At 35.6% G+C, this 17,122-nt stretch overlaps 2 protein-coding genes across 2 annotated transcripts; both read left to right on the top strand.

Annotated features, from left to right (window-relative positions):
- The first annotated feature begins 244 nt into the window (after window positions 1–244).
- LOC104440988 (NAC domain-containing protein 73) lies at window positions 245–3,900 on the top strand. The gene is made up of 3 exons (XM_010053965.3): window positions 245–480; window positions 799–991; window positions 3,311–3,900. The coding sequence occupies exons 1-3, from the start codon at window positions 340–342 to the stop codon at window positions 3,877–3,879; spliced, it is 903 nt and encodes a 300-aa protein (XP_010052267.2). The 5' UTR covers window positions 245–339; the 3' UTR covers window positions 3,880–3,900.
- An 8,801-nt stretch (window positions 3,901–12,701) lies between these two features.
- On the top strand, window positions 12,702–15,741 carry LOC104442637 (NAC domain-containing protein 73). Its single transcript, XM_010056042.3, has 3 exons — window positions 12,702–12,961; window positions 13,093–13,285; window positions 14,856–15,741. Exons 1-3 carry the CDS (start codon window positions 12,833–12,835, stop codon window positions 15,329–15,331), a joined length of 798 nt encoding a protein of 265 aa, XP_010054344.2. The 5' UTR covers window positions 12,702–12,832; the 3' UTR covers window positions 15,332–15,741.
- The last annotated feature ends 1,381 nt before the right edge of the window (window positions 15,742–17,122 follow it).

Genomic DNA, 17,122 nt, shown 5'->3' with positions numbered 1-17,122 from the left:
AGCATACCAATCAACAAAGAGGAACAAAAACAAATTACAGACCAAAAAACAAAGGGGAACAAAAGCATCCAACGTTCATATTGAACAGATTCAATGGACAGTATTTAATTCTTCGGTACGCTCGTGTGTACGCGATCTAAACTCAAACTTGTCGTGCAAGCTATTCTTTCCTTATGTATTAAATTTTCCCTCTCCCACCCCCATTTCCCTCCCTTATAAAGTGCTGGTCTCCAAAGCACTCACTTCTGTAGGGTTCTTGCATAAACTTGACTTTGGAGCCTAGAATATCGATGAACTTTTGGCGAGGGATGTGCAAGAGACCCAAAGAACAGAACAGAAATGATGTGGCAAAAGCAAGATGCAAAAACTATAATCCCATCACCTTACAACCCTAGAGATGATGATGAGGATGATGACAACAGTCTTCTTCCCACCATAACGTGCCCTTCCTGTGGCCACAGCTTCCCAATGTTCGATCAGGTGTTTACCACTTTCTTTTCTTTTTTTTTCTTTTTGTCTTGATTTTGTTTTGTATGTTTATTTTCCTTCTGAGGATTTTATTTTGAGAAATTAATGGGTGACGATATTTAATCTACCGTGAGATAAGATTACAAAAAATCAAATAAAGAATAATTTTAAATTGTTGCAAGATCCATTCCTTCAAGAATTTATAACTCACGATAAGTTAATATTTTCACAATAGTTCAAAGATTATTGTGTTGGTAAATCCCTTTATTTTGTTTTTCATATTAAGGATGTAAAAGTTTAATGTGTGATTATGACATAATTGTGGTGCAGAGGGGGATTGTTCATGATTTGGGGGGGCTACCAGCGGGAGTGAAGTTTGATCCGACGGACCAAGAAATTCTGGAGCATTTGGAAGCGAAAATAATGGGGGATGTCAGGAAGATTCATTTTCTCATTGATCAATTTATTCCCACGTTGGAAGGCGACGATGGTATTTGTTGTACACACCCAGAGAGACTTCCAGGTAATTCTGGAATAGTTTTACTCTTTGAATGATTTCACGATAGTTAATGAGTTAGCCTAAATGTTATCCATATTTTATTTTAAAAAATGAAAATTTCCCTTTATAGAAAGAAATTTTTGCCTTTTAGTTTGTCATTTCTTTTTGCGTTTTTGGATATTTGGGCTGTGTAGTGGGAGTATTTCCTCTGCTAAGCTTTTTTAATTTAGAGGAAAAGATGCACATCTTTTCGACCCAAATTCTCTTTCATATGCAAATCTAAGAGGTTCTATCTATTACTAAGATTCGGACATAAATACAAATGCACACGATATCAGCACATAGTTATGGCACGCATAGAGAAATCCGTGCCTTCAATATCATTTGATTCAAGAATGTATAATCTTCTTTAGTATCCGTGCCTTCAATATCAGCACATAGTTATTGCCTTCGATAATCAAACACCTGAATCGTCTGCAAAACAGATACAACTTATGGTTTAGAATTTGTCAGTTTAGTGTCATGATAGTGTAGTTCCAAAAATACTTTGTATGATTGATGCTATTCATAATATATTGGAAAATATATCTCTTTGTTGGCAGTTTGTATGATGATGTTCGAACTTGTTTTTGGGGAAAACTGGACATTATGAGATTTGTCAATTTTGTTCAAAACCTTTAAATTATGTCAATTTTGTTAAAAAGTTCATAACAAAATTGACAAATTATCAAAAAATTTAAGACTAAATTGGCACAATCGAAATATTGAGAACTAAATTAGCAATCATCAAAAGGTTTAAGATTAAATTAGTATAATTAAAATGTTTATAACTGAATTGGCTTATATGCAATAGATTTAAGACTTTTTGAAGAATTTTCCCTATGGAAATTAGTCAAATTATTGTCCTCTCTTCATGATAGGGACAATGCTATGCATGTGCCATCAGTTTAGCCGAACCTTTCACAGAACAAAAGTGTATAATTTTTATGGGTGTGATCTCTCTTTAATGAACTCTTTGAAGATTGCCATGCATATTGCTCGATCCCAAATTACCTTTGTTAGAAAGTCTTATCCCTCATCAACTTATAATCTTTGAATCTATCAAACGAAAGTCTTGTAGATCCAGATATTAAACTTTTGGTTTTGTGATCATAGGGAGTCACTTTCACATCTATTAAATTCTTTCCAGCTTGTGTAAGTTTAATTTAGAAGACTATCGTAAATGCACATCATGTATGAATTTGAATTTGTAATATACATCGACCTTGCTTTCAAAATAGATAATGAGAACGTACATGATGATTCACATTCAAGACAATTTGTGTAAACCAAACTTGACATGTTCATAGAAAAGAAATCCATTTTGACTTAGCCATGCATCAAGTAATACTTTGAAGGAGCCTTTCAAATTGATATCATGGGTGAGGTTTTTACCCATACTTATCAACCACCAGCTCCTCCACAATTAATGTGGGACAATTTAAACAATCTTCCCCTCACACATCGGGCCTAAGTTGGAGCCACACTAACCCGTAATTCTTCCATGTGACTGTTGGGTCCGAATTTATAGGTAACACAAGCTCTAATATCATATGGGATTTTATGATTCTGGCCACCTGTTCTAAAAGTTTAAACTATTAAATTAAAGTGTGGTTTATTATTTAAATATTTGACGGATGTCATCATTCCTCTGAGATCTAAAGTTATGATTCATTTCGTCAACATTATGAATTCTAATTCAAAGCTCATCTCCCGTGTTTGCCTATCAGATTGCTCCGAAACTCTTCTGCCATCGTTTGCTTCAATTTGTTATGCAATTTACAATAAACGCTAGCTTAATTTGTTCAGCATGTCCCAAAAAAGTTCTTCTGATTCGCATCTGTTGCATTGAGTAATTAGTTTACGTTAGGAAAAAACATATAACAAATCTATGGGGAACATATATTTCGAATTTCAGCTTTAGTTTTCCCGCTTCTATATAATCAATTGCTTTTTGGATGTTCTCATGCTCATGTTGATAGTCGAGTTATATCATGCCATGCCAAGCACCGCAGACTCTACATGGAGATAAGTTTTGTGTGCATACGAACTATAACGATATGTGGATGCAACAACTACTTCCATATGTGGATGCAACAACAAAATCGACAACTGCATGGTGTTGAAACTGAATAGGAAACCGATTGATAAGTTCAGAATCTTAGGTTTATAGAAAATGGGATTATGGAAATATGTCTGCAATTCAGCTCATCTTTAGCAGTTAAATGAGCTAGTCGGGTTAGGACACTCCGATTTCCATATTCTACAAATCTCATTTGAGCGTCTTTAATGCGCATCGTGCAGGAGTAAGCAAAGATGGACAAGTCCGCCTCTTCTTCCACCGGCCTTCGAAGGCATATGCCACTGGGACTAGGAAACGGCGCAGAGTGCAGAAGAATGCTGATGAGAGTGAGACGAGGTGGCACAAGACAGGCAAGACAAGGTCGGTCCTCGCAGGCAGCGTGGTGAAAGGGTTCAAGAAGATACTTGTGCTCTACAACAATTATGGGAGGCAAAGGAAGCCTGAGAAGACCAACTGGGTGATGCACCAATACCACTTCGGCAATAGCGAAGAGGAGAGAGATGGAGAGCTAGTCGTGTCCAAGGTGTTCTACCAAACGCAGCCCAGACAACCCAGTTCGACGAACCTCAAAGATCCAAAGGACAAAATGCCGAAGAGTGCTCAAAGCTTGAATGAGGATGGCCATGTTTTACGGAGCTCTAGTAACGTGATTGGGTATTATAGTCACCCGCCTTGTAGGGTGTCTTCCGACCAGCTAATTATTCCTAACTTTGCCGTTCATGGCGAGGCTGCTTCTTTGGTTCCGCTAATAGAAGATTCGAACAAGGGGAAGCTTGTAAAATATTCATAAATGAAGAGATCCTGATTCTCTCCCTCCGATCCGCCCTCCTTCATTGCCGGAACAGAACAAACCGAAGCTACCCACGAACCCAAGTGACTGATCAAGCAAAACCCGCCCGGAAAAACAGCGCCTTATCGCTAAGGTTCCCCACAGAACAACACCCCACAAGATAACATGACCCAAATCTGCTCTTATCCAAACGCTACCACCCGAACCGCAGCAATCGCGACGCCAAAGGAAAAGACCCATCATCATCATCACTGCCACCATCATCCTCGTCGTCGAAGGAAAGGAATCGAGCGAATATATTGAGGAGTTTCCTCGATTCGATAACGACGCATAAGAACAAACGGAAAATAGGGAAAAAGGGGGAGGCAAAATTCAGGATCAAACCAAGAACAATAGTCCTCCCCTCCTTCGCTCGCCCTAAAAATTCCAACAAATTCCATCGGAATTGGAGAAGGAAAAAGGAGGAAAGAAAATCCCAACTCTCTTTTCCTTTCTTTTTATAATTTTTTTTTTTTTAAGTTGCCCCTTATAATTCTGATTTTGGTTTTACCGATTCGCCGTATGTTTTCACGAAGTTCATTGCCAATTGGACACGGAACTTTCGATTCGCTCGGTAATTTGGTCGGGTCGTGCGCGCGGATCGATCTTTTCTTGGCTGTTTTTCGTTAATTCCACGTGCTAGTGTTCTTTTTTTTTTTTTTAATTCTTTTTTTCCGGGATTGGGCTAAGCCAGAAATAGTAGTAGCCTTGAGCGATCATCTTAATTTTGATTTTTAATTAATAACCTTAATCATGATCCACAAGTTTAATTTTTTCTGGAGTGCAGTAATTAAACCGAGATCGTTCATTAAGGAAATTAAAGAAAATTACGAAGCACGTGGCGATTCATTTGTCTATCATTCATTACCATCCTAGATTTTGTGGATGAGCATATTTTTTTTTTTTCTCAAACAGAACCTATTATATATAAGGACCAAACCGATTACAAGCAGCAGCTATCGCATCAGCGTAAATAAGATCTAAAAGAGGGGGAGGGGGAAAAACAGCCCAGTTACTTCGCTTGGAATTAACCCTATGGGCCTTCGCAGCCCAGTCAGCAGCAACATTTGCCTCACGACGACAAAAGGCTAGGGAAATGTTGGGAAAAAACGAAAGCAGAAAGGCAGCTTCGGAGAAGAGGCTTCGTTCTGTGGATGAGCATATTGAAGACGCTTATAATGGTAATTCCCATGTTTCTGGAAAATGTAAAGCGGCGAAGTTTATGCATCTCGATGCCCCGCGACATGTTGACTCATCATGGGTCCTCTAGTTCGATGCGCAGATGGCCCAGTTAAATGGTTATGCAAAAGACATGAGATATAGGAGATCTTCTTACCAATGCATCGTTTTTATTAAGGAATATCACCTAAACAAACATGTTGACAAAGAAAAATTACTGACTTAAATAACCACGTGACGTGTTAATTTTAAAAAGAGATGATAAACACAACTAAAGGCAAAACCTAACACTATAAATCTATAAATAAATATACAATATCAAAGTTTTTCATGAAGAATTGCTTTTCGTGATGAGGCGTAAGATTTTGGTCAAGAAACCCTCTTTCTTATTGTGAAGATTGGTTTTCCTGCATCCTCAAAAAGAGAAATCTGTTATAACATTTTGCAAATTCTTGCCTCTTACATCAAAACTGACATCATTGAAATGCAGAATGTTAGGGGTTTTAATAATATAAAAGGGATATAGTCCAAATAAAATTATCATATGGGGAAGAGATAGAATAAAGGTGGGTAGAATTTCTATTGTCTATAATATAAAGTTATTTTTAGAATGACAAACTTTTTAAATTAATAAAATTACAATAATATTGGAATATAAATAATAATTAAATTCTAATTTAAAAAATTAAAATTACAGAAAAATAATAATATTTCATTTTTATTTAAATGTATTTTATTTAAATATTCAGATTTCTTTATCTTAGAATATAAATTCAATATATATGTATATTTAGTATTTGTATTTATTATATATTTTAGGCATTTTAGTACTTTAGGTATATTAGTATAGTTTACTATCTAATAAAATTATGAGAGAATCATAGAAGAGAAAAAGAAAGGGAAAATAATAAAAAATAAGCAAATAAAAATTAAGTACATAAATTGTCATGATAGATTATTACCATCTTCGTTTATGCAATTTTTAGGTTTATTTACATAGATGTGTCATTCGTATCAACTCACCTACCTAAAGAATCTCAACTCCCACTAGCAAGAAAAATCTAAATGGAGAGGCAACACTTCATGCACAGATGCAAAGTCTGAGAGTCTCAAACCAAAGGATAATTTGGGTTTGATATGCCTTCCATTGCACTGTGACGATGGAGACAAAGAAGAAGGGGGAAAAAAACTCTGAAAACCTGAATTGAACCGTCCTTTTTTATTTAGATTTTATTAGGGTCAAATCTCAGGTTAGGTATCAACGAGACCCGACCCATTAGGGTAGGTACTTGTACTTCAATTTTCTCTTTACCACAGAGTAAGACGTGCATAGTAGATTCAATTCTACATTTTAACCATGAATTTCTTCCCATAACCAAAGATTATTGCGTGTAGAAATTCACTGATTTTTTTTTAAACCAGAGTAAATTATGTTAGAAATTTATGAATAATACCATCCTTAGGTAATTAAATTATGTCTTATGGAAGAACTTTAGACAAAATTATGGACATATTTAAACATCAGTTCCTTTAATATAGTTATCTAGTAATACTATGTACAAAGAGGGAACATGAACTTGAAAAGAGAGAAACTACAATAACCTTCATCTGTACTCAATAATTCAATTAAAAGAAAATTTACATATGTAGAGGGAGCATGAACATGAAAAGAGAAAACCACGATAATCTTCATCTGTACTCAATAATTCAATTAAAACAAAATTTACAGAAATAATGTACTTACATTGAGGTTCCGTTTGTTTTGCAAAAGACATTTTCCTCATTTTTTGACATTTAGCTAGCTTAGGAAAATAATATGGAAATGGTTTCCTAGTTAATGGAAAATGTTTTCTGAAAATATTTTCCTACCAAACTTAAATTTAGAAAATTGATTTCTTTTTTAAAAATCAGAAATCATTTTCAAAATATGATGAGGTATTGATGTTTAGACCATAAACCTTGCACTTGGGCACGGGAACCCCAATGCTTGTTCTTAGGCCCTTGGCAATTGAGTTGGATCCTCGGTGCCTAGGCTTGGGTCCATTGAGGTCAAGTCTCGAGATGCTAGGCCCATAAATGGTCAATATTGAAATCAGAAGTCTTATGTGGCATGATTAGTACTGATGTAGATAATTTTTTTTAAAATTCAAATTTGTTAATATTTATTGTATTTTTCTTTTCTTTCCTTTTTCTTTCTTCCTCTACTGGTCTCCAAGCCATAGAAGGGGGCTGTTGAGCTTGCCCGAGGCTAACAAGGCTTGACCTCACCACCTTGTCGACCTTGCCAGATTTAGCTAGGTGGAGCCTCCCTCAAGGCCATTGATGCTCAAACTCACTGAGATTAGGCGAGCTCAACCTCGCTAGGATCTAGTGAGATCAAGCCTCACCCGAGGTCAACTCTCGCTGGTCCTCTCTTGTGTTCAACCATCACCAAGACCTTGCAATCAACGGAGGAAGAAAGAAAGGAACCCAAAAAAAAAAAATTTAAAAATTATGTTTTTTTTTAAATTGTGAAAATTATCCATATTAGTATTGGTCGTCACATAGAACAATCAACATCTATTTCAACAATTTGGTAATTGTCAATTAGAATAGTGTATGTCTATTTTGATTTGCCAATTGATAGAAAATAATTTCTAGTTCATTTCAGAAAATATTTGAAAAATATTGTCATTTTCTTAAAAAAAAATTCCACATTTTTCGCTAAACAAATGGAGCAAAGATATTTGTGAGGTTGCAAAAGTCGGTCTTAGTATGATAAGTTATTGTATTAGCTAGACGAGATGTTAGCTTACTCTTTTCAAATCGACCTTTCGCTCTTAGAATCAGATTCAAAACGTAACACATTTTCAAAAAGCTTTAGTCTAAGTCGTTGATTCCCGAACAATCACCATCATTGTCCACTAAAGTAAACTGTTCACACTTTTTCAACGTAATTTCTGCTGATTTGTAACCCAGCCACATTCTATGTATGTCAACATCTAAATTGAACGTGAAGAATATTCTCCTTAAAATCCGCCTAGACCTTTATGGTCTTAAAATGAAGTCTAAAATTTAACTCACTGAAATAGTCGGATAATCGTCGACAGTGGTGGAGCTTAAAACTTCTGTAGCCGGTGCAATAAATGAAGCAAAACAAGCCATTTGGATTCATATTTGTCATTGTTTCACTATAAACGAGTAAGATCATAAATAAAAGGAGTAAGGAAAACAAACCAACAGAAGTTCAAAGAACAAAAAATAAAAATGGTTAATATTACAAAAAACTCCAAATTTGTACGTTCATATCACATTTTTTGTTTCAAAAAAATCTCAAACTAGTATATAAAGTCACATTTACCCCAAAACTGATATACACATATCACATTGGTGAATTTAAGATTTTTTTTTAGGTAAATATTGCGCAAACATCCCAGTTTGAGGTAAATGTGGTGTGGGTATTCTAGTTTGAGAGTTTTGTATCATAAAAATTAATTTGAGATAGATATGACACGAGTGTACTAGTTTGAATTTTTGTGTGGCGTTAATCCTAAATGAAAACTTGAGTGAAAATTTGTAAGTAAAATGGGTTCGTCTAACCGTCTTTGAAGGTACAGTGTTGTACTGTACCACCAAATTCTGACCGTTACATAGAGATGAAAAGATCCTAACCGTTGAATTTGAGTCATTTGCAATTGGGTTGTCAATTTTTGCACAAGGTTGGACATCCGATCCATTAGAATATGGACGTTCGACAAACTACAAGTGAAATCTACATTGTTTTACACTTTAGCAAATGGCATCAGACACAACAAAAGTCAAATTTAATGACATTTTATAATTTTATTTTCCTGATTACGACAAACCATCACTAATCTTTGTAAAAATCATATTTTAAAATAATGCATATTTACGACCTAAAATTCTTCATTACGGTGGAAAGTTGTGCATCTGGAAATTGTCCTAATTAAAAAAACTTAACCCTTACAATATTTTATTCTCGGTTATGATTGATCGTTGTAAATCTTTTGGAATCCTTGTAATTGAAACAAAATATGAAGTTACAAATTTTTTTCCTTGTTTACAATGAATCATTGTAGCCCTTTGTAAGTTACTGTAATAGAAAATAAGTCAAGGTTACATCCTTTAATCTTGATTATGATGAAATATTGTAATTAGTTACAAATTCTCATGATTGAAAAATATCCTTCTTTATAATGTTTCCTTTTGTTTTAGAGCAATTGCGGTAATGTTTTGTAAACTGTCATAATTTAAGAAAATAAAAATTTACTATATTGTGCACTTTATTACGACGAAATATTGTAAGACTTTGTAAACCATCGTAGTTGAATTTTTAAAAAAATGTATGATGTTTTGTTTAGTCATTATATATTGTCATTAATCTTTATAAAAAATCGTTATTTATTTATATTTATCGGGTTTCGATGGTAGGTTTGTCAAGTTTGAAAAACCAAAAGCTACTTTTCCTAACATTAGCCTGACTTGCTCGACCTAAGGAGCTTTTCAATCCCCCTTTATTTTGCGGTCAAATAGACAATTGCCGGGTGGCCCACTTTCTTTCGGGAGGAGAAAGAGACAGTACTTCGGATATCAATGCGTGGAAATTCATCTTCACTTTTAGTTCTATCTGTTCCATACCCTTTGTATTTACCATTTATGAAGCACTAATATTTTCTAAGAGCTTTCGTGTCATGTTGGACATTTCAATACGTGTTGGACACTCTCGAATACTTTCGGTCAATACTTGTTGGAAAATCCAACACCTGGACACTCTCGACTTTTTAATTATTTATTTATTCATTTATTCATTTGATTCAAATTAATTTGATTGAAATAATCATAAAAATGATAACTTATTATGTATATATAAAAATATATAATATATAATGTGTCACAACGTGTCGGAATTCTCTATTTTTTTAAAAATGACGTGTCGGTGTGTTGCATCGTCTTGCATCGCGTGTTGTGTTTAAGTATCAGTGCTACTTAGCTTACCATACAACATAAAAGCCATTCTTGAGTTAAGGCTCTATTTGACAACATTTCTATTTATTCACATTTTTATTATTTTATTTTAAAAAAATCAGTTTGATAATGTCAGTTAATTTTTCATTTTCCAAATAGAAAATTAGTCGGAAAATAGATTTGGAACAAAAATAAAAAATAGAAAAATGTTATTTCTTATTCTAGAGAACAATTTTTTGAATAAGTCATTTTTTTTCTTTTCTTCTTCTTTCTCTTCTAACCAGACGCTTCTCGTTGCCCACTCTCTCGCTATTGCCTCTTGCCGGTCGTTGCTAGTCGCTGCCTCCGACCACCAATCCCAGCTACCTCTATTGGCACCGCCTTCTACCATTGATCATTGACGACAAGAGGAAGAAGATGAGAGAAAAAAAAGTCTAAAAAATTATTACAAAATCAAAAGAAATTTTACATCACAAAAAATTGGATCACACTAGACACATTCTAGTTCTTTTTCTATTTTGAAAATAAAAATTTTGTATAATTATCATATACGTTCTTTTTATTTCGAAACTGTTCCAGGGAATATAAGTAAAAAAAATATATTTTTTGAAAATAAATTATTCCTTGAAACGGAAATGTTAATAAACAAGCCCTTTCTCACACATTTCAGATGTAAATTATGATGCTCGTCATCCTCCAACTGGTTCAATTTCAACAAAAATGTTTTTGCACTAAAGTTTCAGTACAACCAACGTGCGTTATTGATTGAATAGTGATATTCTCCTTTGCCAATATCTATGAGAGGAACGCGTGATGGTGATATCTCCTTGTATATTAGGTAACTCTTCCATAGAAAAACTCATTATTCAAGCTTATCCTATATATGGTGCTTCATCTTGGATGAATCATTGTTTCATAGAATTGGGAAGATTAGCCAATCAATTTTAAACTTGTTATGCAGATGCTGAACAAGTCCAAAATTTTCTACTTTTGCCAATTTAATTTTAAAATTTTAATATTCCATTCGTTTAACGGAACATGTGGAGTTTCTAGAAAATGTTTTTAAAAAAAGCTAAAATTTTCTGGTGTTAAGCTAAAATATAAAAATGAATTAGAAAATAATTTATGTTGTTTAGTATGGAAAATTTGATTTAATTTTCCTCTATGCACTCCTTTTTATTTTTATTTTCTTGTTCATTTTTCTTTTATTTTCTTTTTAAAAAATCAAATTCTTAATTCTTAATTTTATTTCTTTCTTTTTCTTTTCCTTGGTTGGTTCCTTGCCACGACGACTAGCCATTCGTGACACTTGAGCATCACGAATTTGTGAGGCCGGAGCCTTGTCGCCTTCTAGCGACACTTGAGCTTGCTTGTGGTTAGCCGGCTAGCAATCAATTGAAGAAGAAGAGAAAGGAAAAAAAATTGAATGTTAAAAAATAAAATAAAAATAAAAAAATGATTAAAATGAGTGGTTAAAGAAAGAGGAGGGAAAATGATTTCCTCTTTTTCAAGTATTTTTTTATATTAATGAAAAATATTTTCTTTGACTAGTTTATTTTCCGTAAATCAAACACTAGAAAAATCGAAAAGAAATTCTCTTGGTAGTTGTTTTTCACAAAATGAACATAGCCTAAAATTGAAGTGGTCATCAGCGCAACGGATTCAGACGGATTGAGAACTGACAGATCAATTTCCCCATAAAAGTCCATACGCGGAGGCACAAGTCAAAATGAATTTGATTTGCATGAGCAGGGGAGCCTGCTAGAGAAACTTCAGAGCCAGGAGACAATAAGTACACGAGAAAAGTAAACAAAACCCCGGCCCCTTCGTTAACGTCGCTGTCGTCGGAATCTTAACGGCTAAGGGTTCCCAGGTCGTGCGCCTTCAACAGGAAGCTGAGAGTCTCCAACGACCAACGCTCCTGTCCACACGCAATAAGTCGGCGGACCCAGAAAGGACATGCCTCGTCATTTTATTGTCTCGGTCGGGTGAACTTTCTTGCGTTCCAGAGGGAGAGACGCGTGTTGCATGAGCGCCTCAAAACTTAATAAGCATGTAAATTTCACCAGCGAAGCGAGCTTCATGGGAGAAATTCAGAAGATGTTTCTATGGTGGGAAAACGGTCGTAACTTCACCCGTCGTCCTCTTATTTATGTCCTGTTCTCCATCCAGTCGTCCTCTCTCTCTCTCTCTCTCTCTCTTATTTAGATCCAAAACGGAATTGCTTGGCTTATGGATCAAATCCAAAAATATCACTCTCTCTCTCTCTCTCTCTCTCTCTCTGGGGGGAGAAGTAACGGAGAGAACAGCAAGAGAGAGTTTCTCAATCTGCAAGATCTTATTAAACAGGCTTTGCAGTTTACTTTCTTGCTTAAAAAAGATAACTTCCTGCTTTCATCTGGCTTTTCCACGAATATGTTCTAAAGCTCTTACAAATCAACGAAAAGGAACAAAAGGGTCCAACGTCCCTGTCTGAACAGAAGAAAACGCAATTCATTGGACCAAACTTTGTCGTGCAAGTTACTCTTTCTTTAAAAAATTTCCCCGAAAATATTATCACGTTCTCCCGGCCCCACTTCCTTCATCGTACAAAGCTCTCACACAGAGGATAGTCTCTAGAAGAACTCACTTTTCAAATTGTTCGTAAGATTAAAACCCTCTTTATATGTACGCACTAATTTGTAGAGGTTCTGCATAAACTTGAGTTTGGAGCCTAGAAGATCGATGAGGTGTGGGATGTGCAAGAGAGCCAAAGAAGAACAGAAAAGAAATGATGTGGCAAAAGGAAGACGCACGAGCCATAATCCCATCAACTTATAACCCCAGAGATGATGACAACAGTCTTCTACCCACCATGACGTGCCCTTCATGTGGCCACAGCGTCCCAATGTTCTATCAGGTGTTTATCACCTTTTTCTTTCTTTTTGTTTTGGTTTTGTATTGTACGTTTAGTTTCCTCTTGAGGGTTTTATTTTTTTGTTGTTAAGGATCTAAAAGATTAATGTGTAATTATGAAATAATTGGGTGTAGAGAGGGATTGTTCATGCTTTGGTGGGACTACCACCGGGAGTCAAGTTTGATCCGACGGACCTAGAAATTCTGGAGCATTTGGAAGCGAAAATAATGGGGGATGTCAGGAAGATTCATTTTCTCATTGATCAATTTATTCCCACGTTGGAAGGAGATGATGGCATTTGTTGTACACACCCAGAGAGACTTCCTGGTAATTCTGAAATAGTTTTACTCTTTGAATGATTTCACGATAGTTAATGAGTTACCTAAATGTTATCAATCTATTTTTTTTGAAAAAATGAAAATTACCCTTTATAGAAAGAACTTTCTGCATTTTAATTTCTCAGTTTTTGGCCTTTTTGAATGTTTAGGCTGAGTAATGTGGACTAATATCTTTTCGAGCCAAATTCTTTTTCACATGCAAGTCTAAGAGGTTTGATCAGTTATTAAGCTAAATATCTTCAAACATAAATACAAACGCACATGATATTTGCACATAGTGATGGCATGCATAAAGGAAATCGTGCCTTCAATACCATTTGATTCAAGAAAGTATAATCTTTTTTAGTGACCCATTGTCATAATCAAATACCCGAATAGTCCACAAAACATCTACAACTTTTTAGAATTCGTCAGTTTAGGGTTGAATAGTTACGAAAATACTTCGTATGATTAATGGTATTTATAATATACTGGAAAATATATCTCTCTATTGGCAGTTCGTACTATGATGCTCAAGCTTGTTATAGGTAAACTGGACATCTTTGGTTTCGGATTTTACACTAATTGAAGAAGTAGTAGCACTTTCAAAATATTGTTGTGTATATTATGGTCTTTATGAGATTGGAACATCCGGGTGTCTGCTCTTTTTCAGTTTTAAATTAGGATTTGTCCAAAAAGTCCTAAACTTATTATACAATAGGTAAAACATCAAGGCTTTGTGACATCAAACTATGAGATTTGACATCATATGAGATTTTGCGGAACCACTACTAACTATTTTAATAGATCAAACTATTATATGAATATATGGTTTATTACTTACATATTTTGGTAGGTCTCATAACTCCTCTAAGATCTAATGTCATGATTCATTGCATCAACAAATTGAATTATAATTTAAAGCTCATCTCTCGTGTTTGCCTATCAAATTGCTCCGAAACTCTTCTGCCATCATTTGCTTCAATTTCTAATGCAATTTGCAATAAAAGCTAGCTGAATTTGTTTAGCATGTCCCAAAAAAGTGCTTCTGATTTGCATCTATTGCATTGAATAATTAGTTTACGTTAGAAAAATACATGTAACAAATTTATGGGGAGTATACACTTCGAATTTCAGCTTTAGTTTTTCCGCTTCTAAATAATCAATTGCTCTTTGGATGTTCTCTTGCTCACGTTGATAGTCGAGATATATCATGCCATGCCAAACACTGCACTCTACATGGAGGTAAGTTCCGTTTGCATACAAACTATAACGACCAGCTCAAAGTTAAAGTTTTCCATATGTGGATGCAACAACAAAATCGAGAACTGCAAATATCCACTGAAGGGTGCAGCAATCTACACTTTATATGTGTTGAAACTGAATAGGCAACCGATCGATAAGTTCAGAATTTTAAGTTTATAGAAAATGGGAATCTTAACTTCATAGAAAATGGGAATAGCGGAAATATAATTGCCAATCAGCTCATTTTAGCAGTTAAATGAGTTACTCGAGTTAGGACACTCAGATTTCCATTTTCTACAAATCTCATTTGAGTGTCTTCAATGCGCATCGTGCAGGAATAAGCAAAGATGGACAAATCCGCCACTTCTTCCACCGGCCTTCGAAGGCATATGCTACCGGGACTAGGAAACGGCGCAGAGTGCACAAAAACGCTGATGAGAGTGAGACGAGGTGGCACAAGACGGGCAAGACAAGGTCGGTCCTCGCAGGCAGAGTGGTGATAGGATTCAAGAAGATACTTGTGCTTTACAACAATTATGGGAGGCAAAGGAAGCCTGAGAAGACCAACTGGGTGATGCACCAGTACCACCTCGGCAAAAGCGAAGAGGAGAGAGATGGAGAGCTGGTCGTGTCCAAAGTGTTCTACCAAACGCAGCCTAGACAACCCAGTTCGACGAACTTCAAATATCCAAAGGACACGATGCCGAAGAGTGCTCAAAGCTGGAATGAGAATGATCATGTATCAAGGAGCTCTATTAACTTGATTGGGTATTATAGTAACCCCTTTGTGGTGGGTCTTACGACCAGCTAGATATTCCTAGCTTCGCCGTTCATGGCGAGGCTGCTTCTTTGGTTCCGCTAACAGAAGATTTGAACAAGGGGAGGCTTGTAAAATCTTAATAGATGAATTGGGGTGATAGTTTTTTTATGTGGGGCACCAAAATCCGTAGCATTATTAGTTGGGGGAGTGTTGTTGTGTAGCTTAGCAATGAGTGTTTAGGTGTTTTTCCTTTTTTCGGTCGAAGAGTGATTAGGTGTTTGATTGAGGATAATATGAACAGTGGGAAATTATAGCTCCGTTTTCCAGGAAGTTGGAAAATTTTCGATTTTTAGAAGGATGGAAACCAAGGCAAGGAAGATTTCAGGCCTATTTGTTTGAGCTAACATACAATCAATGAGGTATTTTGTTGGTTTGTTTACGGGGACTTCTAAGGCACCATGTTGTATGGTACCCACTGTTAGACAAAAAAAAAAATGTTCCAAGTGTCGTACTCGACCACTTTGTCGATAGTGGGTTGCTAGAATGATGATGAAAGGAAAAAATGGCCGAGTGTTAGGCGATAATCAGTCTGTAAAGTGCAGTTGGTCGACAAGAAGACTCAATTCTTATTAACAAAAATGTCAACATGCAGAGGCTAAGTATTGGAACGAATGAGTCAATATAATTATCAAGTTAATGGAGTAGATATAACTATCAAATATAACACCGATCAATCAATGAACATTAGTTGTTTATTTTCATCTTCTGGTTCATCTTTGCATGTTTAGTATCTTTACAAAACTTACCGTGATTGCATCAAGTCTTTGTGCTTGTAAGTATCTCATCAAAGTTACATTTCTTATCCGAAAACAAAGTACCCCTCATATCCTTTGTCGATTGGTTCATCATTCCAAACTTTGCAAGGTGCTTTGTCGATACTTTTTGACGAAATATCTTTCTGACACTCTTGGTTGGACCTATTTGTTAATCTGAGGAAGCTATCATGGCAAAAACTAGACAACGACATGAGCCAGACAATGCCCTTGGTAATAACAACCAAAATCTGATGGTCAGCATCTTTTCATCTCAATCTAACGGCTAATATTTGTTGGTATTTTGTGAAAAAGTGTCAATAAAGCACATTACAAAGGATGGATTGATGAACCAATTGACAAAGGGCATAAGGGGTCATTTGCTGATTCTCGGATAGGAAACGCAATTTGACGAGAAATTGAAATTACAAAGACTAGAGGCAATTGTGGATATTGGAACGTAAAAATAAACTAGAAGATAAAAGTGAGCAACTGGCATTCATTAATTGATCAATGGATACTTAATGGTTATATTGACTCATCTACCTTTTCGGTTACCAACGGTTACATCTACTCCTTTGTTCCAAAACTTAGCGGCTGCATATTGACATTTTTGTAGATAAGAATTGGGCCTTTTTGTAAAACCAAATGCACTTTACGGACTGATTATTCCCAACAGTTTGAACTTTTTCGGCAAACCGTGCGGGGTTTAATTAAAGATTATGTATGGGTAAGTTTGGCCTATTAGGGATGTTAGCATTTGGTCGTGTTATAACAACTGCTAGCCTAGCATTTTCAACTTCAGGCATTTGACCAGGTTGTCGGGCAACGGCTTGCCATATCGTTGGTATTTACGTGACCCTCTTGGCCAACATCATTTCCATTTTTTGGACTTGGGTCTTTGCATAATTCTTATAGGGTAGTAGCTAGTTGGCCTACATTATTGTAAGGGAGGGTTAGGAACATACCCTGGCGCTACAGAACTTGGATTGGTAGGTTGGATGCTCCTGGCCTAAACAAGGGTAAATTC

Source organism: Eucalyptus grandis, chromosome 4 (assembly GCF_016545825.1).
Source record: "Eucalyptus grandis isolate ANBG69807.140 chromosome 4, ASM1654582v1, whole genome shotgun sequence".
NCBI lineage: Eukaryota > Viridiplantae > Streptophyta > Magnoliopsida > Myrtales > Myrtaceae > Eucalyptus > Eucalyptus grandis.
This window is presented reverse-complemented; position numbering and strand designations above follow the sequence as displayed.